The following is a 26,384-nucleotide window of genomic DNA, read 5'->3' as shown; positions in this document are numbered from 1 at the left end:
TTAGGAGAAAATTATCGTACTATTTATTTATTTAAACCAATCACAGTCATCTTGGGCCACGCTGAGCCCTGGAATTAGTGACGTGCCCCTGCAACGTAGTATCAATGGAAATTATCCAAAGAAAAGGGGTCTGGATATTGCGCAATCCAAATCATTGGTAAAACTTTGTGGTTTACCACATTGGTGTCTAGCTAAGATGTGGTTGCTGCTTTTTCCTGTAACAAAGGGAAGTCTTATCCCCCCCAGTCTATATTCATTGAGTCAGACCACTTTAATGCATACATTTCTCTATTCTCAGATGGACGTTCAATCCAGCTGTGCTGACAAAGGCCAATGTAGTGCGCAGTGGAGACGCTGCAGCCGGGGCAGAGGGAGGCACTTCCCAGTTCCTCGTGGGAGACCTGGTCCAGATTTGCTACGACATCGACCGCATCAAGCTGCTGCAGAGAGGCCACGGAGAGTGGGCTGAAGCGATGCTGCCTGTAAGACTCTGAACTGTGTTCTCACTGATTTGTGCACTGACCTGTAACCACAACGGGTCTTATTTATTTAAACGCCAATTCAAATTTAATTTTAACAAAGAAATCTGCATACATAATGCTCATTAAGTCTCCTTCAACAACATGTTGGTTTTATTATTGATTTCCAACAACATCAAAGTAGGATGCTCTTAGAAATGTGTCTACTAGAAATGCACTAGACTGTAGCTCTAAAGTTTTGTGAGTAACCTAATATCAAATCTAAACTACATTCCAGGCAGTGATTTTATTTGAATCTGAAGCACTGGACCTCTGAGAAAATAAGAGCTGTTATTAGCATATTTAAAAAAAAAACATAATTTTGTCCTCATCACATGGGCATCATTTATATGCAATCTATTAATTAGGCTCAATGACTCTGTAATTGTGTAATTCTCTGCTGTTCCTCTCACACTACAGTGACTAGTCCCTCTTCTCTTCTCCAGAAAAGTCGCAGTATTATTAACATGCACAGCCACAGCTTCAGCTCTCAAGTCTGTCTATAGCTGTTTTGCTGTCGCTTTTATTTATCTTCTTATTCTTTCGCAACAAGACTTCGTTCTTTGTTTATGATGTGTATTCACTGCTGCCCAGTGTGCCTTAGGTTATGTAATGCCAGTCTACTCCAATATGCCACTTGTCCCTGCTAAACTTCCCCCCTCACCAGCTAATGAGCCTTAAAACCCTGAGATGGGCTGTGGCTTTGATCACTAACCACGGCTGTTTGCCGCCCGCTGTTGCTTCCACTGCAGCAGTCCCCGTTATTGATGGCATCCTCCAGGATAGCCCCAGACCCGGCTCGACAGATAAAAGTGCCTCTTTCTCATATAGCCAGGATCAAGATGATATGATTCAAAATTGGAAACCATTTTTGCTCTGTCCTCTCTGTATTGCCTGTATAGATGAGGGATAGTCCAGCAAGTAGGTTCCCTTTCTTTTGAATCCATCTTGTTTCTTCTTGAGCAAGTGAATCTCTGAATAATGAAATGCAGCTTTAATTTATAATAGTTCATTTTTTCTGCCAGTTTTTATTTTAGCTACAAGCTTTGTTTCTTCTCCATCTATGACAGATGGCTTTTTCAACTTCTTCCAATTCTTTCTCTCCTTCTGTGCTTTTTTGCTCCTTCTCACAATCTTTCCATTTTTCCTCTGCCACTTAAAGACTCACACACATTACAAAAAAAACATTGCTCAAAGACAACAACCCTCCATATACTAATGCTGTATGGGGCAACATTTATCAACAGACCTTAGGCAAGGTGGGGCGCGTCCAGCAAATCTACTCTGACAGTGACCTGAAGGTCGAAGTATGTGGAACTTCGTGGACGTACAATCCTGCTGCTGTCACCAAGATCGCCCCCTCTGGCTCTGCTGTCAGCAACGCCTCTGGAGGTATGTATGAGAATGGAAGACTGACAAGAGGGTTATCTTAGTTCTTTTCCCACACTGCTCCCTTTTTTTGTCTGACTCCTGCACTCAGACACTGATGTTTTCGTCTTTCTTATTTTTTTTTTATCTTATTTTTTCAGAGCGTCTGTCTCAGCTGCTGAAGAAACTATTTGAGACACAGGAGTCCGGAGACATCAATGAGGAGCTTGTCAAGGCGGCAGCCAATGGAGACCTGGCAAAGGTGGAGGACATTCTGAAGAGACCGGATGTGGATGTAAGTGACCAAACATTTTCTTATTCTTGCAGGAGCTGCTGCTAGATTTCTAGACGATTCTGATGAACACCACATGACTTGGCCAAATAACATTGACAGAATATCTAGAGTATATTGATAATTGAAGCTGGGTGTTGTTCACCAGTTACCAGCATTATTTTATTTTGACTTGACAAGGTATGGTATCATAGCAGTTTAATCTGTGCCATGAAAGTATCGAAGTTCAGTACTAGACCCTAGGAGCACAGCTAACTCTGCTCTGCTCTCAGTATATTGAGGAGGCTGAGAGTCTCTTAGGAAAGGGCTCTGAGATCCTCCCACCCCTGCACCTCTCTCAATCTGAAAAGCATTAAGGCTGGGCCCACAGGAGGCACAGAGGACCATTGGTGTGCACTGCAGCACAGACCCAATTCACTCTCAGAATGAAGTGGAGATCCTCAAACCCCATATGGTTGGATGCTGTGTTCTGACACATGCCATAGGCCAGGGAAAATACCCTTTCAGGTTATGAGTTATAAGTCTGCAATACTGTCTTCACTCAAAGAGCAGGAGAGAGGGTGTGTGTGCGTGCGTGTGTATGTGTGGTAAATGCTGGCCAGATGCCCTACTGCCTTTCAGTGGAATTATTTGCTTAAAGCTGAGCACACTGAGCCCGGCCAAGTGATCCGCCTGCCAGGACAAGAGATGTCTCGAGACTCCCAAAGGAGTCCACATTAATATTTATGCCCTGAGTTTTTGCAGTGCTGCAGTTGGTGATGAAACATGCACACACAGCCACACATCCACACATCCAAAACATACTCACACCCTCACCATCATCTCTCAGCCCCTCATTTGATCTGCACGTTCAGTTTGTGCAGATCTAAACATAAAACATGACATTGTCGTACACCTGTATCCTCACTACCGCTCTTGATCTGTTTCGCAGGTGAACGGTCAGTGTGCCGGACACACTGCGATGCAGGCAGCCAGTCAGAACGGTCACGTGGACGTCCTGAAGTTGCTGCTCAAACACAACGTGGACCTAGAGGCCGAGGTTGGTATATTATAGAAAATAATGCTTCCCTCCGTGCTCTTCCTAATCAGAAATGCGTCTCGTATTATCGTGAATGTCACACAATATGGCAAAAGGGGGGGGGATCCAGTAGCAGCCACAACACTTAGTCATTATGCGGGTGTGTGCTGTACTCAGGACAAAGATGGAGACCGGGCGGTGCACCACGCTTCCTTTGGCGATGAGGGCTCCGTCATTGAGGTGCTGCAGAGGGGCGGAGCCGATTTGAACGCCAGGAACAAGCGAAGGCAGACTCCGTTACACATCGCTGTCAATAAGGGCCACCTGCAAGTGGTCAAAACCCTGCTGGACTTTGGCTGCCACCCAAGCCTCCAGGTAACTGTGTCTTGTTTAGCCCTGGAGAATAGTTTTGAGACATGAAGTGATATTTCAGTAAAGTAAAACAGAGACGAGCACATACAGCAGCACAGAGGGTCAGACTGTTCAGACCACATTAAGTGTTGTACACGTTATGGTCTACCGTCTGCTACTGAGGCCATTTTAGACCAGAGTTCACAGTCCAGTTAAAAAGTGGTAAATGACACAAGGTTTCCCCATTCAGGATTCGGAGGGTGACACACCCCTGCATGATGCCATAAGCAAGAAGAGAGACGACATGCTGTCAGTGCTGCTGGAGGCCGGTGCGGACGTTACCATCACAAACAATAATGGGTTCAATGCCTTGCATCATGCTGCCCTGCGAGGAAACCCCAGGTATGAGACTTCACTTACTTTCCCACTCACTCGTCCCCACCTATGGCCCACACTAGCTCTCACTCTTATGCAGCATCTGCATGAGACCGGAGCAGGTTTGAGGGGAATCTGTGGAAGCTGTGTCCTCAAATGTCTGCCAAGTGCTCTCAGTAAGGATTTTACATTAGATACACTCTTGCTGAATAAGAAAAACAATTATTATTTTATTGATGCAGTCTGACTCAAATGATTAAGCATCAAAACTCAGTAATGGCAACAAAAGTATGGAAATTTAAGCCGCAATGAAATTCTCACTGCCCTGAATCAAAAATAATTATAGCTACTTAGATAATAGTGAATGGGCACCAGACATATTACGAAATATTCCAAATCTATGTTCAGTACTCGTCTTTTGAAAAGTCACCGCAGCACAACTGAAACAACATTAAGGGACCGTCAGAGCATGAATATAATTGAGCCTTATATAACTTTAAAATAATTTGTCAAACTAGAACCCCTCAGGTTTGTAGTCTGCTTCTTAGCAGCTAAAGGACAGAGGCCGCGGCAGAAGCACTAAACTGCTACTACTAATCCATTACTTAATCATCCTCCGTTGGAATGAAAGAGGTCGACTCACCACCTACAGGTCTAAACTAGAGAAACAGACACAAAAATAGAACCTTTTGAATAACTGACACCGGATAAAATGAACTCACCACCTGGTGTGGATACTTCCTCCACAGTTTCCACTCAAACTTAGAAGTAGTTTAAACTGAAATAAGACTAAATCCACTACCTCACCGAGCACATTTTCTTCATCTGTAAGCTCTTTTTCTCGCATCTCAAGGTAGTTTGACATTGATGGAAGTCTGAAACAGGCCTATAGGCTTCCTCTCCCCAGCAGATGGTATGGTCCCAAACTGACATTAGACTACCTTTGAGGCCCTGACAGCATCTGTCTTATGTTGAGTTATTTTTTTATTGGTGTGGCTAATAGTCCTTGAAGTTCATTTGATGTTTCCTTTTACTGTTATGCTTGTCCATCGCTGTGTGCTGTGTGCTGCGAGCAGAGGCTGGCCTGGAGCGGCAGGCCCATGCTTCGGCAGGAGCAGCACGCCTTGTCCTTGGTCATTGCTATTTCTGGCTACAGGAGCATGCTCCCCTGCTCTTTGGCTGTTTTATTCTCGTCTCTCAACCACGTGCATATTAAGGATGGCTCAGGGAGACGGCTGTCTGTATCAGGTTGATCGTGTACGGTCTCCTAAGGTGATGGAAATAGACGCTAGAGGGACAGACTTATGATCTCGGGCGATTTTTTTTGAGAAAAGTTAACAGCTGCTTTCCTTGCTGAGCGATTTGGGGCGTGTATGTGTATATTTGCACATGAGGGTGGTTATCACAGGCTTAATGTCATTCCCCTTCACTGGCTTTCATTCCTTTGGCGTGTGGACAAATGAAATTGAGGTCGGAGGGCTCTGAAACACCTGCCACCTACCACAAGCCGGGCCAGACCCAGCCCTCCACCTTTGGCTCCACTGCAGAGCAGGCCCTGTTTTTGTCACTGAGCAAATGTTTTTCACATTGACTTACACACAGAGAGGGACTCAAAGACACACATAATATTGTTTATTTAGGCTAAAACAAGCTGTCAATTAATTAATTTACAGTTTAATGTGCATGCAAATATAGTCAATTCAAGTAACATACAGATTGTGGTTCATTGGTTTATTGTCATGTCGATGGTATTAATAATAGTATTTATTTAGGACTTTTAAAAAAAGAAACGTGACAAGAAATCTAGCGTGTTACAAAACGAGGATCAGAAAAGGAATTCACCAGACGGCAGAAAATACCCAGAATTTAAAATAAATACATTTGTTTAATAATTTGTTTGTCCGAAGCCCTTTGGCAGCGATTTCAAGAGTTGATGATCCCTGGAATCCCTATAATTACACCTATTTGTATAGATGTACTTCTACCTGATTTCATCGACACGTTGAATACTTTGCAAATTATACGCATTCAATTATTTAAATAAATTGAAATCACATCTCACACACACACACACACTTACACACACAACCATATGGTCAGCAGTCCCAGCCTGACTCTGTCGTCCGATAGGAAAACAATATTACAAAGCTGCTGTGTTGTCTTTTATTACACAGCTTTTAAACTTTAATGAACAATAGTAAATCTATGGCGGGTAGGTCACAAACTGGCTGAGTTTAAACAAAGCTTTTATTGTAAATATCATCAATTGTAATTATTCATATTAAAATTCAATCGGTGTGTAATTTAAAGACCAGGATGGAGAAAATAAAAGAGAAGATAGTAACTGTGCTGTACGCCTCAATGTTTCGGAGGCAAAAAGAGCTTGAGCTGATTGTATGTTTGTGTGTGTTTATTTATACATATATATTTTTATAATTTGCTGTGATTTGCCTGCAGCCTCTGAATCACTAAATCATCTCCTGCCCTAAGCGATATGAATCTGTGAATGACAGTTCAGACGATGCTCTGACCGTTTCAGATTGAATTTATGAACGCACCCATAACAATCAGCTGGCTAATGGTTACTTTTTTGTCATCAGCCATGTTTGTATAATTAAGTTAACTCAGTGTGTTGGCTCCAGGCTGTCGGTATGTGTGACATACCTGAGGCGACAGCAGATGAACTGTGAGCTATAGGAAGTTGAAAAACTGTTAATATCTCCGCCTGCATGCGACAGACAGATTCAACATATTGCTCCTGTTTCCTCCCTCACATACCAAAGACTTGTAGGACTTGATGCAGTGATAATCTTCGACTCTAGTTAAATGGGACCACACTTTTTAATGTTAAGTTCTCACTGCCAGTGTGTGTGTGTGTGTTGCAGTGGGAAATTTTATTTTAGCATTTCTTCTTTCTTTATTGCAATAGCAAAGAGAACTATGTTTTCTTAATTTCTCCAGTACTGAGAGCAGAACCGACGACACCACAGCATAATGATTTAGCCCCGGCACTGGCTTTCTGTGCCCCTCTCCACCTGGAGTACAGTATTTTATCAGGGCCTCTGTCATGTAGTGTGTGTGTTGCTCTCTTTGGTCCGCGCTGTGTTCCCTTGCCTTCACAGAAACGAAGATATATGTCGCCTTCACCAGTCTGCCCATTTACTTTTATTTCACGCTCGAGCTCCTGCAATATCAGGGAGACAGTCCACAAGTCCTAAAGCCCTCGAAATCTCTCCCTAGGTTGAAGTGAAAGGAGCTTGCCTGGTGTATTTGGCAGTGGAGAGGCCGTTGTTTCGATCGAGTGCTTTAGAGGAATTCCAACTTCTTCTTCTTCTTCTAAAAAAAAGGTTGATTGTTTTGAAGATGTGCGTGGAGTTGGAATCTAATCAGAAGCCCTTCAGACAAAAGAATATAACATGAAGCCTTTCTGGTTAGTGATTAATGTTACTATTGTTTCCTGATAGTAATTTTAAAAAATTGGCTCTGCTCTGTCTCGGCTTGTTTAGATTGAGCACCAGCGCAGGATGCTCTGGCAGTTAAACAAGTGTAATCTATAGTTTCTCATCAACACTCTGACAACACAACAAGAAAAAATTGCTCCCACTTTGTGTTGTTTTACGCTCTCTCTTTGTAAGTGATGCAAGTTATCATACGTCAAATGCTAGCTTTTGGGTTCAAATTTGTCAGAGTCCCTGTTGTGTGTGTGTGTGTGTCTCTCTGTGTGTGTGTGTGTGTGATATGTGTCTGGGTGTTTTAAGAGTGCGGGTGGGTCTTCCAGCAGTGGAGAGAAGATTGAGGGAGATGCACAGGAAGAACCCTGTGGGTGACCGATGAATCTTTCAACTTGGAGTCCTGAGACAAATCAACTCTACCAACAGGGGTGCGGCAGGAACCGGGGAGTTTTACCGTCTCACCTTGTTCATTACTCACACACTCGTCCACTACAGAGTGTAAAAGGCATTCCCCTTATAAATTAGACCTTGTTGTTAAATTTTACAATTGCTAGTAAATTGAAAGTGCCAGTATAACCAGCAGTAACGCGTCCGGTAAAAGGATTTCCTCGGACATTCACATTGTGCGATCTCCTTGTGTGTGCTTACTGCAACCTCTGCCTGCAAGGAGAGCCTGGCTCGTCTCTTGTGTCTTTCCCTCAGGCTGCTGGAAGCCAGTAGCTGCTACAGTACTGTAAACAATACGATTAATAGCCCATGACTCACAAACGATCTCCAAACAAGCCCTGCAGCGGCGGTCTGCACCCTTTTCACGTATCACCTCCCTGTATTATTTGCCCTCCTGCCTCTCTCTTATTGCTTTCCTTTAATATGGCGACATATAGAGAAACCCCAAAATGCTAATCGTCACACCCGAGGAGACGGAGGGCTCTGCAAGCAATCACCTTGTGCTCCAAAACGCAGAACAAGTATTCCCAGTAGTCGGAACTAATAGGCTGCACCATAACAGTAGTGGTTGTCAGCGGAGATTACTATTAGACAGAAAAAAGTGTTATAGGTCCATGGAGATAAATTTACAAAATTGATCAAAGGTTTGCATGTTCGTCTGGGCTCCCATTGATTCAATTTTCACCCCCTCTCTTGCTCAATTAAGACTAGACTAATCGAGTTAGACTTCTGTGATTGACTGAGCTAGTGCTTCTTATGATACCCAAATATATTTCATAGTTATTGGTCAATTGAAAACACTTTAAAAACTGTCGAAATTGAGAATTAAAAAAGCTATTTACAATCAATTTGATCGTCAATCTCTGAGTAATTAGACAAATTAGATAAGCTTCCAGCTTTTAGATCAGTTTTGGAGCAAATGATTCAGGAGCGTTTCTGTGGCTGTGTTGTATATTGTCAGGGATTGAGAACACTTCAGTTCGACGTAGCATTAAGCACCAAATTAGGAAGGTATAAAAAGAGCGAATGGAGAAGGAGGGATTGGGAGGGAGGAAGTTTTTTCCCTGGCTGCTTGTTCCGCAGTAACAACGAGTGAATGTGTGTGGCTGTAACTGTTTGCGAATGTCTGCTCCTGTGATTTGTGCATTCGGCTCCTGTCCTCCAGAGCGTCTGGCTCTCATCTCGCTCAGCCTCGTCCAACATCATTGCAGGAGGCTTCAGGGGAACGAGACCAAAGAGTGTGTGCCTCTGTGTGTACTCTTACAACTATATCCTGCCCCCTTCGTTGTTTCCATCACCCTTATCGTCATATTTCTTTTTCTACTGTCCCATCATATCCCTGCTGAGCTACAGCCACCATGTCCTTTATGTTTTATTTTTTTCCCCTTGTGCCTATTCCCACCCACAGTGTAATTGACTGTTAGCATCTAGTGAAATGAGCTTAGGAGGTGTCTCAGCAAGACAGCCGCACATTCTCACACAGACATGTGAGTGCTATGCTTCTGAAATAGCGCATACAGTCTACCCCCTGCTATTTTTGAAACAGCCATTGATAGTGTGGTCAGAATGTCAATCCCTCTACAGTCAGAGGCAATGCTCAGGAGTCAGGAAACAGGACCAGGGCAAAGTTTTTAAAGCTGGAATTGCTTTTCTTTATTAGTCAAAACAAATTAGACAGGTTTAACAGTGAACATGACAACCTCTGACCGAACACCACCGATGTCGTAGGTAGAGGAATAGGCCATAATGAGCCAGTCCTCATCAAGACGTGGCCTCGCTGCTGCTGGAGTGATTGTGTCGAAGCTCCTTGTAGTCATCAATGCATAGCTACAGCTGGTTGAAGGGGACCAAATCCATTCAAGAGGTGATTTGGTTCCATTTTACCAGCTTTAGCAAAGCATTTTGGAATCACAGTGTTCACAGCCCAACATGTAAACCGCTGAAGTCAAGTGAACTCCAAAGGTTTGGTCTGCCGTTAGGTTTCATCCCAAAAGAGCCAGAGCCGTGCTGCATTCGAACATCTTGTTAAAAATCGAAGTTGTGGCTCCCACTCGTTGAAATGGACAGTGCTGTAGTCTCTTCCTCTCTTCTGCTTTTTCTCTAGCCTGTCCACGTTCACCCACTCTGCGTGACACACACACTCACACACAGGCACATTGACCACCACACCAATAACAAATGGGTACAGTTGATCAACCTTACCTAACTTTCTCCTTTGCTACCTCCCAGGCAGCCTATTTATCCTGCTCGCTATCTTTTTAAGTTTAGTGCTTGCCCCCTCCCACAGAGTGAGAAAAATTGTTCCCTGAGAAAAGGATAATAATAATCTCTGGCAGTGCACTTGAGTCAAATGTCCTGGAGTCATGAAGCAATTACAGACTCTGACAGATGGGTCCTGCTGCAAGCACGCCGCTACTCCGGTCACCGAGACGGCCAACAGACAAATGCAGCAGGATAACCGCATACACAGGCTCTTTCACTCACACGCCCACTGTAGCACTCTGGGGCGTCAAGTCACAACATTAATTTAAACAGTCATTTAAGACCGAGAGACTGATTTCTAGTGTAGAGGGTAGTGTTTGAACAGTGACTGAGAGCAGATTATATTATGTCTCTTTCAGGGCTCTGCAGTGCACTGCTGTTGTAACAGTTTGTACTAAAAATCCATCCTGTGCTAATACAAAAAGAATTGTCACAGTAACACCCACATAAAGAACATTGTGATAATGTTTTTGTGGTTGTTTTGTACCTAAGTTTATGGTAGCTGTAGTCATTTATAAGATCACTAAACATTTCAGCTATTCGGGCAACATCAAACCCCCTTTTTCCATATTGTAGCTGTGCTGCACAAACTGCTCTGCAGTTTTTCTTTTTAATTTGACTGCAATATTTTTTACTATTGCCACAAAACATTGAACTTCTCAGACGCCTGTCAGGCCTCTGAAAAAATAAGCTCTACTTTGAGTTAAGATATGTTTAAGCAGTATTTATTGAGCCAATTTTTAAACCTTCATCATTTTTTTAATGAACTTAATAAATGTTCCTTTAATGTTTTTTAAAAGATGAATTTGAAATAGTCAGCTGTTATAATTATTAAATGTTTTCCTGCCAAGGCTCAGGAGAGGTTCTCGGAGTGGCCAGCGACAGCTGAGGGATATACAGCGCTGCTTGTAGACAGGATAGAGGTCAACATAGGGCTAGGCTGATATGGCACACCAGAGGCAGGTCTATTTGTAACAAACACATGCACATTCATGCTTGCTCACTTACACCCGTGCACACACTCACACAGTCCCTCCGTCACTCAGAGTCAGGTGGCCGGGCTGCTCACCTCGTCTAAGGGCCATAACAGGGCAAAAGCAGAGGGGGACGACAGGCACTGAGTATTTGATAATGTCAGCATCTGCTGCGTTTGTCACTCAGACAGCAGGTCAGTGCTATTGAGGGCCTGGTAGAAACATGCAGTGCAAGCCGTTCACTCCTACACGCCTCTTATGTCCTGGCAGATAGAATATCATGCAGGTCTGAATGGTTAGGAGCCTGGAAATTAAGCTTTATTATGTTGTTCCTACTGCAAAAAATAAGAAAAGATTTTCCGTTTTACCTGTGGACTGAAGTGACCTTTTCTCTAGCGTCTCTTTATAATGTTGAATTATTATAAATTGATCTGACCCGTTTTAGCCGCTGACATTTGTTTTATTCTTTATAGATCTAATGTGACGTCTTTATCGAAAATGAGCACCTTTGGGATAAATCTCATTTTGATTGTTGCTTTTTCCGCTTAAATGTTTTCAACTAGATTCAGTTAAAAGAAGTTTTGATTTTCAGTGTCTTTGTCACGGATGTCACCTCTGGTTAGATAGTTCTTTTACTTAAGGGAAATAGATTAAGTCAGCCTTAACCTTGGCTAATTAGTCAGGTTACTTTTTCGTTGCTCTACTGCAGCAGACATTTAGATGGCATGGATACGCTCCAGCCTGCAGCTACAAACAAAATTCATTTTAAATAAAAAATATTTTAATGAAGGAACTTTTGATATCAGCATATATAAGATCAGCAATAGCTGAATTGCCGTTGTGGATTTTTGTTTAGGATTGTTAACCTCCTGATTAGTTTATTTCTTGGTTTGAACTATTGAAATGTTTCTATCTTTATTATCTCTGTGCTAAACAGGTGCAGGCCTCGTCTGTGAGGCAGGCGCAGGCCATACAGAGGGTCAGAATAGGTGAAAGTGCTAGATATGAATAGCCCGCTGTGCAAACCGCCTCCCCCTGGCTTCATTGCTCACCGCACCTCTGTCCATATTCTGTTGCCTTTTATTTGTTTGAAGCAGTTGACAATCGGAATCAGCTGACGGGCCAGAGTTGACCCTGATCCTGCATTGTCACTTTTCGATGGTCTAATCTTACTGCCATGCGGCCCCGGCAAAGCATTTGGCAAGCATAGCAAACGTGAACAATGAGAGCAGGAATCAGGGGGAGAGGAGGGGAGCCACGGGGGCAGCCGGGTTGATGTGGGGTGGGGTGCGGATAAGGGCAGCAACATAAAGGGACGGGCAGTCGTAGTTAAACACACAAGATTGTTAACACGGAAGCCATATGATACAGCAGTAGGACAGGGCCAGTGTGTGGCAGCAGCGACAGTGCCTCATCGTTCTGCCTACTCAGCAACTATTTCCTGCTCTTTCAGTTGCATGTAAAAAAAAATGCTGCAACAAAGGCAGAGTTTATGGTCCCATTCCCCCCTTGCTTTGTGGAAGAACTGGAAAAGATTATGGTATTAATGATCAGGAGCACCATTCTCTGTTGGCTGAAGTTAGGGCTAAGTTGGTAATGGCTGAATTTCAAGGGCTGTAATGCAGTAAAATCGCACAATGAGGGAAAGAGACCCTGTGCATATGGCGTTGTAACAAGGCGACTTTCTGCTCATGGTTAGTGCCGATGGCTAAAACTCAAAGTAAGCCCGAAACACGATTGCTATCTTACATAATTGTCCAATGAATTGTGGGATTCAATTGTTGGCCTATCTTGGATGAGAGATTTTTATTGGCCAACTCAGCCAAATTGAGTAAGCAGTAAGTTCCCTACAGCGATTATTGCTGCAGTGAGACTGCCCAGAGACAGTATAGCTAATGTATGAGCCCTACCACTCACATTCAAGCTCTCTTTCTCTCGCTTTCTTCCTCCCTCTCGCTCTCTTTTTTACCTCGCCTGCTTTTTTCTCTCACACCACATCACAGCCATATTTGCAGTTTGCAAAGCACAGACACGTCCTCAGACAGCGCTGTGCAACATCATTTTTCCAGAACGAGGACTCGCACCTCACCAGGAATACATACTTCTTTACATTCCATAGCTATCATATGTTCATATGGGTACATAAAGAAGTATGTGCACCAAGGAGGTAATCTTAGGTATGACATTTTCTCACCTTTCGCCAAGGTCAGGAAGTTGTGAGCAGAACATTTTTCCTCACCGTTCTCCCTCCCAAGTATGGTAGTCTGCACTCTAAGGTGACTTTGAGTGTAAATTCAGGTCCACGCTCAAGGCTTTCCTTTGGTTGCCATGTAGGGCTGAACAGCCAGTCCCCCCGCCCTTGAACATAACAAAAGTTTTGCAGTCCATACCATAGTCGACTGTAACAGTGACCCCCACTGTCCTCCAAAAAAACTGGGAGAAACCAGGAGGGTCAGGGGGAGGAAGACAGCTCTCTCTTTTTTTTTTTAAGTAGTTAGCAAGTGGAAGTCGTTTTGTCTTTTCAGGAAAAAAATGTTGAGGAGGTAGATTAAAAGGCTGGATAAAAAAAATCTGCAGCGAAGAAGAAGAGTTCTCTCCTTGAAGGAAAGTCCTTGGTAAGAGGCGCCTCTGTGTGCTCCTCATCTTGTATGACGACCATTTGCTGTGTCCTGGGAGCAGTGGTGCACCTATAAGCTGCATGGCCCCGCTGACATACTAAAACATTTTCTCTTCTCTCCTCCCACTCCTGTCTCCCTCACCGTCCTCTGGTTCTCTGGTTTCACCCCCACCTTCTGTGTCCTCTCTTCTTTCCCACCTCTCACTTTTGCCCATACGTACCCCTCTCTTGCCTGTCTCTCTGGCGTCAGCGGCGTCCCCAGTGGCGAGCTGGAGCAGTTGCTGATGCTTGAAAACGAGGGTGATCCAAGTGGAACAGGAAGCTATTGTGAGCAGGATTTGGGCTTTAGGCGCAGAGGCAGGCCATAGGTCACATGAAGGCGCTAATGCCCACTCAGCACTTGTGGATTGGTCCGAATTGGTCCCCCCCCAATTCTGTCTCTCTCTTTCTCTCTCTCTCTCCCCCAACACTGTTTTATGGTCAACTTCTCTCACTTCCTCTTCCCTCTGATCAAACGTCACCTGTCTGTGCTCACAGCCAAACCAGCTGTCGTGTTGCAGAGTGGGCTGAACAGATCAATAACCATTTGCATGGTAGCGAGAATTGTTCAGCAAGCCTCTAATGAATCTTTGCCCCACACCAACACATTCCACAAGTCCACACTGCCTCCCAACCGGGCTAAGCTAGCCAGCAGACTGAATGCTGAGGCTATGGGTGTAAATCGAAAAATGGATTAGGGAGGAGGGGGCAGCAGCTTAGGTTGGAGTTGGGAGACTGGGTGAATAGTAATGAAAGAAGCTTGAAGTGGCGGTGACAGTTGTTCTCTGCTCAAGGACATGGCTGGGCAGGTGGGTGAGCCTGGTCCGAAAGGTGTGACGTCCTGTTTAGGAAATGTCACAGCCACCCGAGAGGGTGAGCAAAGAGGAGAGAGAGGGGGTGGAAATTCCTTCCTACGCTTAGCAGGACGGAGGTTGGGGAACATGAACCAGCAAATAAGCCCTGTGGTTCTGTGTCTGTTCTGGTTTAGGTGATAACACTGCAGCACTGTGTGCCCTGCATAGCCTATAGCATCCTTTACAGAGAGAGAAATAGAGAAGAATCTGGGTTACCACCTCAAGTGCTAGGGGTTAAACCAGTGACACACATCTATACAGCCAACTATTTCCGCCGAATAACCCCCCCTCCACATCTGTGTTAATACCCTTCTCCCAGCTGTGTGCCGTCAATCCTCTTTTCCCCCTGTTCCGAACTCCGGACCTGCCCCGCTGTGCATTATTCTGATGCTTCGTCATCCCCCTGGTCGCCACAATCCATTCTTCCGCCCAAATCGGCCAGCCTCGGGTTTAAAAGTGTGACGTGTCCTCAAACTTACCTCCCATCAATTAAGAATGGCAGCGACCTCCCCCGCCCCTCAATCTAATTGATAAAGTGGTCTGGTAAGACCCAAAAAATTACGTAAAAAAGAGATTAAAAAATACATAAAAAAATACATTAAAAGTCCCAATAATTATAGTATCCTTGGTCATGGAGACAAAAACACCTTGGAAGGAGTCGGCTGCAGAGGGCGAATTGTGCATAAGGGAATGTCTCTCCACACCAGTGCAGGTCTGAGTTAACGAGTCCGTCATTAGATAGCGGCAGGGCTGCAACCATGAAGCCTAATGAGCCAAAGAGCTCTGCTGCTGCAGCATGTCCGGCCAGTGCCAGGAACATGGGAGAGAGAGAGAGAGAGAGAGGGAGAGCGTGCAATGCAAGAGAGGGAGGGAGGGAGAGAGAAAGAACAAGATGAGAGAGATAGAGTGAAGAGTGCAAAAAAAAGGGCTAAATTCCATGTGGACCTTAGCAACTCCCCATCCTCCCTTTCCCCTGTTCCTCCTGCATCCTCTTCCTCTCCATACTTTTTTCTTTTCATAAAGCCTTTATTTCTTCCCTTCTTCTAAGACGAGAGGAACAAAAGCAGAAAAAAAAAGCCCAAAGGTGTTCTCTGGTTAAGTTCTGTCCCAGTGCCGCTGCTGCCGCTGCTGCAGAGCATTCCACTCCCCCTTCCGACTACGCGACTCACAGGCAAACCATGCAGTTAATAACTGATCGCATCCGAAGAAGAGAGAGGGAAGACACAGGACAGGAGACGTCAGAGGCCCTTCAGGGGTTAACTCCATCCAAAAAGCCAAGCAAGAGCATATATTACCTGTCAGATCAGTTTTCTTATCTGAGCTGCTCCTCCTCTCCTCCCCTCCTCTCCTCCTCTCCTCCTCTTCCCGTAGTGAAGAGAGCCATAATGACCTAGAGAGCGCTCCAGCTGCTGCAGCCATCGTGTGTGCCGGGTGCACGCCTGACTCGCTGAATCAGCTTCTATGATTGGGGGGAGGAGGGGTGGTGGCGGGCGGGTTGAGTGCCAGAGTCGGGGAGGGGAGGATGGGGGAAAGGAGAGAAAGGGAGCATGCACCCACACACACTCGCACACAGACACACACTCACACACACATCCACACATCGTCCCACACAAACACAAGTCATACCTTCAGAAAAGGAAGACGTAGAGCTGGCATGAAGAACTGCCTTTTGAAAGAGAAAAAAAGGGGAGGGGGGGTGCAGGGAGAGAAGGAGGGGTAAAAAAAAATTCTGCAGCACTCTCCTCTCCATCATGTGCATTCTGAGGGGGAGAGCTGGGAGGATGCCCTGGTCGCTGGAGGAGGCAGAAAGTATACCAACCGTCCTCCCACCCTGCCTTTTTCTCATTCCATCGACACGCGCAGCCCCAGATCTTTATGTTCCTCTAAAATGCGTTTTTTATTATTCAGTGGAACTTTATACAGCAGCTTAGAACGAGGAGTTTACTGAATGTTTGAGAGCAGAATTGTGATAGAGGTATTTAGTGAGTGTATCTGCCGCTGCGGTAGAAGACAGCTGTACTTTTAATTGTCCCTCACGTTCCATGCTAATGTGATTCCTATTACCAGGGGCTACACATGAAGCAAATTGCAATATCTTTTTTGGTGTATTGGCTGTTTTTAGATTTTTTTTATTTGCCCATGTATAAGTCATCAATATGCAGCCTATGCGTTCTTGAAAGTGCACTGCGAGGGTCACCTTTTTACGAGGAAGAGATTAAGCAGAGATGCTGCTGAGATCGGGAGGGCAGAGAGCACAGGAAGAACACAGTGGCAACAAATTAAGGACAAGAGGCCGACTAGCCAGCGGCTTCCCTCCCCACAGTGCGAGGTCCAAGCTGAATGGTTAGCACTTTGTGGGAAGCCAAGCATGTGAAACACGCCTAGGCCGCTGTTGCCGGGGTGCTCCTGTGTCTTGTCTCACCACCTAACCTGACCATATTTAGTCAAGCAGTGCAAAAAATAGTTCCCGTTCCGCTCCGTTCCACTCTGCTCCTCTCCTTGTCTCCCCCCCACCTCCCCTCGTTCATACACCCCCACCCCAGCAACTGTTGGTCACAGGCTCCGGGAAGCCTTCCCTACAGCTCCCTGCCTATTGATTCCACCGGCCTGGAAGGAGAGAGCAGCGTTAGGCAGGCTAGCCGCTGCTACCATTTGCTGCGCTATTTTTAGGAGCACCAAATAAAGTGGTCTCTCGTGCGCCCACTTGTATATTCTTGATTCTGTCCCCCCTCCCCTGTTTTACATCCTTCACCACCGATTCCACCGCCTCCTCTGATACCAACCCCTCAATCTCTATGTCCTTTTGACCCCCCCCCCCCACACACACACACACACTATCTCTATGGTTCTCCTTTTTAAATAGAGCTGCAATACTCTGCTTATGGTAGAGCTTCATCCGCTTGGCGCTATACTTAGAGTAACTGCATATTCGGGAAATGGAGGGGAGAGTAAGGCTGAATGTTAGGTGCAGAGAAGCGTGGAGGATGTTAGACAGTGGGATAGGTTATTTAGTTTCCCCCCCATTTATTTATTTTTTCCATATACGGTTTCTGGCAATGCAGGGGGACAAGTGGCAGCCGCAGCTCGGAGGCACTGAAAAGTTTGCGCTGCCGACTCTCCTTTTTGAGCTCTCATTAATTTTCAAGTGTCTTTTTCAAGCTTTCCCGAGGCGCGGCCACTGAAGAATCTGTTTAATTAGTTGGGCTCATCACGGGGCACATCTATACTGTACGGAAGCAATGTCCTCTATGCCCTCCTCTCTTATTTTTTTTTTTCACTCTCTCCTCCACTTTGCTCTTTTACATCTTATACCTCAATGACAGCACACAAGTCCTCTCACTTACCCCACCTGCATTTTAACTGCAGAGAGCCTCAGGATGTGTCGGTCTGTGGTTGTGCACACCAAATGCTCTCTTCAACAAGGTGATCGCACGGGTATTAGAGTGTGGCATTTCACTTGGAATAAACGAGGCTGTGAAAAATTCACAAACATCTCGAATATGCCATGAACATTTCTTAAAAAGCGTATTTTTCCACAAGTCAGAAAAACATCATGCGATTGGCTGGTCCTCGATTTGATAAGCCTTTTAAGAAGCTTACAGTCACCCTGTCCTCACTCACTTATCGCTCAAGTCGTCATGGCTGAGATAATTCTGCAAAGATTTAAGCGACCAATTTAATTAATATATCGTCACCGCGATTTACAGCTTTTTCGATTACATTATCTTTACGGCTGTTGCAAGAATTGACCGTTTGCGAGATAAAATGGATTCCCTGTTAATGTGCCCACTCAAAACTTGACCTTACACGGCCAATCAAAAGTGCAGAATTGCTGCTGCATAAATGGCAGCTGGAAATGTCCACCTGTTATTGCACTACAGTATCTACGTGTACACACTGCTTAAATTTTAACCGGGAGCAACTGTCCAGAGCGTGCTTCTCATGAATTATGTGTAGATCTACACACACAGTAACTATGCCTGCACGTGCACATTTCTTAACTTGCCACGTGTTAAGTTTTTTGTGGCCTGTAACCCGTTCCCACAGAAGAATCCCTTGTGCGCTTTGTGGAAACCCTCTGCGGGTCTCCACCCTCACTGTTCCAGCCACCCTACCCACCAGTTTAATCTCAGTTACAGCCAGACATCCCATCTTGCCCTGAAACTCAGCAGCGTGGCTTACATCTTCCCCCCCATGATGAATAGCTCGGGGGCCGAATGTTTAGCTGAGCAGTCAATCGATCAATAAGAAAAGGGTCTACTAATGGATGTGCTTCGTTTCACTGGATGAAGGCACAGAATGTGTGTTTCTCCTTTTGAATACCACTTTAAGGTGCATCTCCATTCATATTGAAAAACTAATAACTAAAACAGATTAATGTGAAATCAACCATCTTCATGTTTTTATTATTCAGGGGAGTCAGTATGGGTGGAAACAAATGCAATGTTAATCAGCTGATTACAAGTTATTTGTAGAAACTTCGATAATTGAAGTTTTTCTTTTCCTCTTGTTATTCTGGAATGGTGACTGAACACCATTGAGAATTTTAATGCTAATAAGCAGACACAGATTGAGTTGAATACTCAAATTGATCTGAATTAAGTACAAATATTAAACCACTGATTGCATGAGGATTCATTCTGGGGGCTAAGCCGACAACAGCGCCTATAATTGCCGCCAAAGGTGCCTCTGCTATCGACTGGAATAAGGGGAAAACAATGATGTAGTTGTTTTTTTTTATTTGTTCTTAATTAAAATTAATTTGTAGTCGTTAGTTTTCATTTTAGCATTACTTAGTCTTTTTTCTTTAACTTTTTTGCATCTGCTTTTATTCGTAGTTATAACACTAAAAGTCCAGAAGTGGTGAATGTCTTTTAAGAATCATCCCTGTGAGTTTACTGAAAAGAGGTAGAGGTAGGTCTCCTTTGTTTGAGAAGGTTGGGTTGAGAGAATTCGGGTTTTCTTCAGATTCCCCCCAGCATCATGTCTGCTGGTAAAAATCTTTTGCTGGATTCACAGTTTCTCTTAGTTCCTCATTTTTGTGTGTCTACCCACCAATCTACATCATAGGAGGATTAGAGCTACTATAAATCCAGTTTATGCTTCTTTATTTTCAGAAAATCTGCATGTCCCTCTCTGTCCCACACTTCCTAGTCTATAATTTGTCTCTCTCGTGACTTCCATTCCTCACCCTTCGTCCCACTCTCCTGTCCCATGTCCCCCCCCCCTCTCTCTCTCATATACACACACACACCAGCCACCCCTCCCTCCTCTTCCCTTTACACAGTGCATCATTCGAAGAGGTGAGGCTGTTGAGCACTTGGAGGAATAAAAGTGATTTATGAATGGGCCAGCCTACCTTGGTGCTGGAGGGGGAAGCCAGTGGCAGTCAGGCTCTGTGATCCAGCAGCCCATTGTTCCCTCTAGCCTCACTGCAGGGGAAGCTCCTCTGCCTCACCTGCTTCTGATCTTTTACCGTGCCTTACTGGCGCAGCATGTTACCATTAAGTGACTCACAAGCTGCACAGATACCCATGCACTGCAGCAGAGCCCGGCCACTATGTTGGTCGACTGATAAATTGGTATCTGTGCATTTCAAACCTGATCTACATTGATGTGAAAGGTTTTATATAGTAATATCATGCAGAAAAAGATGCTTGGGGTAATTTAGATATTGGAAAAATATATAAATAGACAAATGCTTTGTACCAAATTTAGCGACGGGCGTTGTGGTTGATCATTTTTTCACAACATAAAGTTATATCAATGACATTTACAAAAATACGGGATCAGTCGGGGTCTACACTGCAGGGGTGCATGTGTGTGCAGGACCATTTTTCTCAGAGGCATAAACACCTGTCACACACACAAGGACATTTTGTTATGTGTAATCTGAATTTAACTTTTACTATGGGGCATTTAAGTTTTTCAGAATTTCAAAATTAACACAGTCATGACCGAACAAAAGAAGAAAGTGTAGACAGTGTATGATTTTATGCAAAACATTCACACAATACATTTCTCTACTGCAGCTCTCCTGCAACTCTTTAAAAGAAAAGTAATATCGTAATATTGGATAGTTATTATAAAGCGTAGCCTCGAGAGGTCGATCCAATCTGCCTACTTTTTTTTGTAATTACATATGTCTCCTCAGTATTATCTGTTAGTTAAATCTTCAGTTGTTCAATTAGTCTCTGCATTACGTTGCTGTAGCTTATTCAATTTAAATTATTCTCCGACGGTTGCACCCATTGAAGATGCAGTGCAGGGACTGGTTCATTCAGCGAGCCTGGGCACCAGTTTTCTGCAACATGCGCTGTGACTTAATTTAAGAGTCCCCCAATCCTAGAATCCCTCCCAGTGTCCACCTCTCTATGAGCTGGGACCAGTCCAACAGATCAGCCAGAGGACAAGCTGATACAAGCTCCAATCCTCCTGTGGCCAATCAGAACGCCTACACTTCTTCCTAGGGCTGGGCCAACTGTGGCGCCGAGCCAATAGATAAGCTCAACCATGCTGTAATGCTCTGTCTGTCCTGTGGCATGCTGAAACATTGAGTCCTGGCTGCTATGTTGCTATAGCACATGTTGGGAGAGGGAGGGGTGGGGGAAGGAGAGGGAGGCAAGGATGGATGGATAGAGGGGAAAAGAGGGAACGAGGGATGGGTGGATAGAGAGGGAGAGGGAGGGGTGCACCCCTTACTGTTGGGACTCAAGGACATAAAGAGCTTTTGGGAAAGTGACTATAGAATGCAAAGAGAAAAGCTTGCATTGTGGAGCCGCCATTAGCGCTGATGGTATGTTTTTTTTGCCCACTTGCCAAACCTAGAAAGAGCAGGATTTATTTGTGGCACTTTAAGTGCCTCAGCAATGCAGGTAATAAATATGACAGAGGAAGGTGATGTACTTCCACAGCACAGCTGTCAGGCATCTTTAATATTTTCTCCTCCCATTTAAAAACAAATGTAGTTTATCTATTTACTTGATGTATTTGAATATCTAATAGAATTTATTTGGCCTATAGACTGTACTTTAACTTCGGTGATGGTTCTTTTTGGTTTGTGTGTTTCTTAAAGTGCACTCATGCAAAATGCCATCATTAGAAAAACGTATTTTTTTAACCAGCTGGTTACTCAGTGTGTTGTACCCCATGTTGCTTCCTATTTGATCAATGTAACACTGATAGGCGGATACTATATCAAAATCAATGTCATTCTGGGTTTTAGTTGGAGATGTTTCAATCAGGCTATTGTAATTACAGTCCCAATCACGTAATATTGATTATCAGTCATGTACATGTATTGCACATGTATCAGTCGGATGTTCAGAAAAAGATCAGAAACGGATCCATCTTTACTTATTAAGCAGGTAAACAAATTTTGAATGCAGTCAAATATAACGTAAGGAGTAAGTGGTCAAAATGCAATCGACCAGAGCCTCTTGGAATTAAACCTGTGATGTAAACGATGGATCAAACATGGCAGAACCGATGGTCTCTGACAAAAATTGTAAATGACTGTATATGGACAGAGGGGTTTCTTGGAGAGGGTCTTTGTGACCTTCATGAACTTTGAGGGACACATCCAGGTCAACCTTCACATCTAAGCCATGCTTGGCTGATGAATAATGCAGCCCATGTTACCCCGGTAACCTGTGCGGACAACCAAGTCAATGGCTCCCATGTAAATGCGTCTTGACAGGTCAGAGAGGATGAAGTGTGTGTGTGTGTGTGTGTGTGTGTGTGTGTGTGTGTGTGTGTGTGTGTGTGTGTGTGTGTGTGTGTGTGTGTGTGTGTGTGTGTGTGTGTGTGTGTGTGTGTGTGTGTGTGTGTGTGTGTGTGTGTGTGTGTGCGTGCGTGCGTGCGTGCGTGCGTGTTTTGTGTGGATTCCTGCTTAGAAACATGCAAAGAATACTCAGAAAAAGCATATGACTATATTGAGATGTAAAATTGGACGAGATAACCTCCAGAATCATGGATCTGTGTGTTATAAGTTTCTATGGATCCCTATCTGTGCAATGTACAGTCATTCAAGCTCCATTAACAAGATGGCTGATAGAGATGTTCTCCTCTGGTCTGGAGCACGTGCCTTGTTGTCTCGGTGCTTCGGGGAGGCAGTAGCGGATTCAATGCCTTTTGATCCCCATTATTTCCGAGTGCAAACAATGGATTTTAATTACCAAATCACTCCTTCAGCCGCTGCCTCCTCCTCCTCTGCATAATGTGCCCAGAACTGCCAAAGATGTCAGACCCATCAGCAGCAAGACAGCGGCTTGTTTGTGTCACTTTGGATCCAGTCGGCCAATTACTGTGGAAGGGAACTTGATGATGCGTTATCTTCGGGGTTTTTAACAGTGCGTTTAAAGGGCGACACTGTTACTGCTGTCCTTCCGTATAAAGAGACCCTCCGCAGGTTACAACGTGCAGGGATGAACTCTAATGGAGCAGTGTGAGGGCAAGCAAAGGTAGCAGGCAGGCCGGGGAGGCGAGGGGTGATTTAAAGTGGTGGATTTGCCGTGAGACTGTAGATCACGGCAGCCTCCCAGACTCTCTGCCAATACGGTGACAGTGTGGCAGGCCGCTGCTGAGTGGCTGTCGATCGAAAGACCTTCAGAGCGCCCGTATTCTTCACTGCTCTGCAAAGCCCAGAGTCAATCCCTCGGTTCCTCTTACCACTTTGCAGTTAATTTCACCAGGCAGGAATAGGTTTAGTTTTGCGCCAACAGGAACTGCAAAAGGAACTGGCTAAAACCTTATCTATGCAGGATATTCCTGAAGAAATAAAACGATACAAAAGTAATCCCTCTCCTTCATCGGTTATGAGTCACTAGATGAGCGGGCAGAGAAACTGTCCTCCCTCTATTTCTTATTTTCCACTCATCTTTCTGTGTTGGGGATGTTTTCTTGGTCACAACCTTTGGGTAGCAAAGGCTTAGCTCAGAGTGTATAATGGCGTGAAGGGTGCGAGGGCAGGACTCGTAGCAACCAGGTTACACCGCTTCCTCTGTCTCTCTCCTTCACTGTGTCATGGATGTATAAAGAGCTGTATGTCTGTTGTGTTTGGCTGAGGGCAGGGTTGAGGTATAAAGACACACACACACACACACACACACACACACACAGCAGAAAGCGGATAGAAAGAAGACTTTGGTTGCATCCATACAAAATGCTGCATGCTCCCACAGACTTGTGTGGAGGTGTGGTTGAGCCATAACCGCAGTGAACAATCTGAAACAGTTTCTCGCTGCTTTATTGTCATTCACGCCACTCACTGCCTCGCTCCATTCACTCTCTTGCTCGCTTGACCACCACTGCTTTTCTCTCACTGATTGAGCTGATGTGGAGAGACCAATTTTGAATAGTGTTAACAAACTGCAACCCACAAATCCTGCTGCTTACACATTTCTAAAGTTTAAATCCAGTTTTTTCTGGAGCTCAACCTGATGCCAAACAGAGTAAATGTTGGGGCAAGTAAGAGAAAGTCCACTTTAATTAAAAGTAACCACTGTTCAAATGTCTAAAGACAAATTGAACCTTATTTCCTTCTGATGTTCCTTCACAAAGTAGTGATCATCGGTATCTCTGCACTGTGGAGAAACACAGATGGAGCATGCATGATGTTAACCATTCGCCTCTTAAGCCTCCATTTGTGTTTGTCACATATATCTGAACAGTTATAGGGGCCATGAAATCAAAATATCGACAAAAGCCCAGATTTGCATTAAGCACAGCAAATTAATGACCTCGGTTTCTCACCGCAGACACCACACGAGCGAGAAAACCCACCGTGCTTATCAATAAAAAAAATATGACATATCCATACAATAAGCTACGTATTTGATTTCTGTACCCCAGACAAATATAAGTATTTATTTGTAGCTGGTTGTGTGAGGGGGGGTCACTGATCTGGATCATCCACCAGTGGGCTGTTTGATGAAAAGTTAGAGAGCAGGGTGACGAGGCCAAAGATGATTTTCTTTGCTCTGTTAGCAGCTTGTCTTGGGAAAAAGAGACCAGTGAGTTTTTGGATGCTCTGGTTAAAGTGTGTTTGAGTCTATTTGTATTTTGGTTTACAAGTGATTTTAGGTTCAACTGTTATTGTCTGTGCTTTGGATTGATATGCACACAAGCGTATTCACCATATTAACTTTGTGTCATTCCAAATTATTTTTCTCAGGTAACCAGAATCATTTATAATTGACCTCACAACCAAGTGGATGGAATTATTTTCCGGTGCAACATGGAATAGAAAAACCTATAAGTTATGATGCATGTCTATTCGAGCCATTTAGCGAAAAGTGATGTTCAATAATTATATGCTTGTTTTATAGGTAATAAGCAATTCTTGTATGGAGTGCACTTGATTTATTCTAATATAACCTGCATGTCCTTGCTTCTTTTACATCTCTTCTCACTTTTTGAGTGAAAGGATGCACATTACACCTCTTATGGCCAGTGTCTGAAATGAGAATGAGACTTTCAAGGTTCTGAGGGGAATAAAGTGCAAAGGAAGACTAGCATGGGGAAATAATTGGGTCATCTCGAAACCAATGGGACATTAACGCGCCATTGGGCTTCTCCGACTGTCTTGCTGCGTCTTTCTTCATAAATTGCTTTGAATCAGGACACCCCATAACACCGGGTGATTTAAGGCTAATTAAAGCTAAGCCTTCATAGTCTCCCCACCTACTTCCCCAAATGGACAGAGAGCCATACGTGAGAATGTTTGAAAATGCACCCGGCGTCTCCTAAACAACCTTCAAGGCAGCAGCCATTGCTACAGTGATAACCAAAACATCATCAGAAATGCACCCCCTTTCCCGTCTTCCCCTTCCCAGTTTATGCAAATAGTCCTTAATAAAAGCATGCTCACTCAGGGGCCTCAGGTATAGGCGAGCAGGGGAAGGTCACATTGTAGGGGAAATTATTCTCCTCACGGCACGGTAATGAAAGCCTTTTTTTATCGAGCGGTGCCAGTTAGGTTCTTGTCCTCAGCTTTCTGCTGCACTGCTGGCCCGGATGCGACATGTGTTTATTTACTCTGTCCACAGCAGGAGGACCAGTAGCTGTGCGACACACATGACTAAAACAAACTGGTAACTAATTACTTCCAGGAGTGGCGCGGTGGCCGGGATGAAGTATGAGGGATCTGAGCTCCAACCAGCTATATCTACTTGAGGATTATTGGCTGATTTAATAATTTTTTCTAGTGTGTAGTGTCGGTTACATCAGTGATATTGACAGTTCAAGTTGTTCCTGCTTCATTTAATACACACACAAACATTTTTCAAAAGAAGTAAATGCAACATGAACGCCATCATTCCCATCCAGAGCTGCATGTTTTAAGATCAATGAAATGCCGAACAGTTTTATGACTCAAAGTCTCTCAGCTGCCTCTGAGTTAGGGACTCTGCCTTCCAAAGCTCTCAAACATGATGGAGGGCGCCTCCCTGCCCTGAGTGGAGAAGGAGAGGGAGGGAGGGGGGGTTCATTTAGACTTTGTGTGTTAGTGTGTTGCATTTATGAATGATTTGTTGGGAACAGTGTTCACTATTTCAGAGGACCTGAAAGTATTGATCCTGTCCCCGATGAGCAGACAGATCATTTATTGTCTGAAGTCGTAGCATCTGGAGAGGCTGTTTCAACAAGGACTCTGCATCAATTATATTTCCTACACCTTCTAAGTAGCAGAAGTTGAGTCACTCTTAGGACTTGTGATCTTTTGTTGCTACGTTAAACCAGTTCCCTTAAATCCTGAAAATGCAGATGAAGTTTTATCTTCATCAATGGACGGAGGCTGTGCGACACAAAGCTCCGATG

At 44.4% G+C, this 26,384-nt stretch overlaps 1 protein-coding gene across 4 annotated transcripts in view; it reads left to right on the top strand.

The window, feature by feature from the left end:
- The window catches only part of mib1 (MIB E3 ubiquitin protein ligase 1), a 51,306-nt gene that overhangs the window by 10,909 nt on the left and 14,013 nt on the right, over positions 1-26,384 (top strand). For all 4 annotated transcript variants that reach the window (XM_053438197.1, XM_053438196.1, XM_053438195.1 and 1 more), the window contains exons 7-12: positions 299-482; positions 1,766-1,910; positions 2,048-2,181; positions 3,110-3,217; positions 3,374-3,571; positions 3,798-3,949. In XM_053438197.1, the coding sequence (XP_053294172.1) occupies positions 299-482; positions 1,766-1,910; positions 2,048-2,181; positions 3,110-3,217; positions 3,374-3,571; positions 3,798-3,949 (921 nt within the window). The remainder of the gene's footprint in view (positions 1-298; positions 483-1,765; positions 1,911-2,047; positions 2,182-3,109; positions 3,218-3,373; positions 3,572-3,797; positions 3,950-26,384) is intronic.

Source organism: Pleuronectes platessa, chromosome 13 (assembly GCF_947347685.1).
Source record: "Pleuronectes platessa chromosome 13, fPlePla1.1, whole genome shotgun sequence".
Taxonomy (NCBI): domain Eukaryota; kingdom Metazoa; phylum Chordata; class Actinopteri; order Pleuronectiformes; family Pleuronectidae; genus Pleuronectes; species Pleuronectes platessa.
This window is presented reverse-complemented; position numbering and strand designations above follow the sequence as displayed.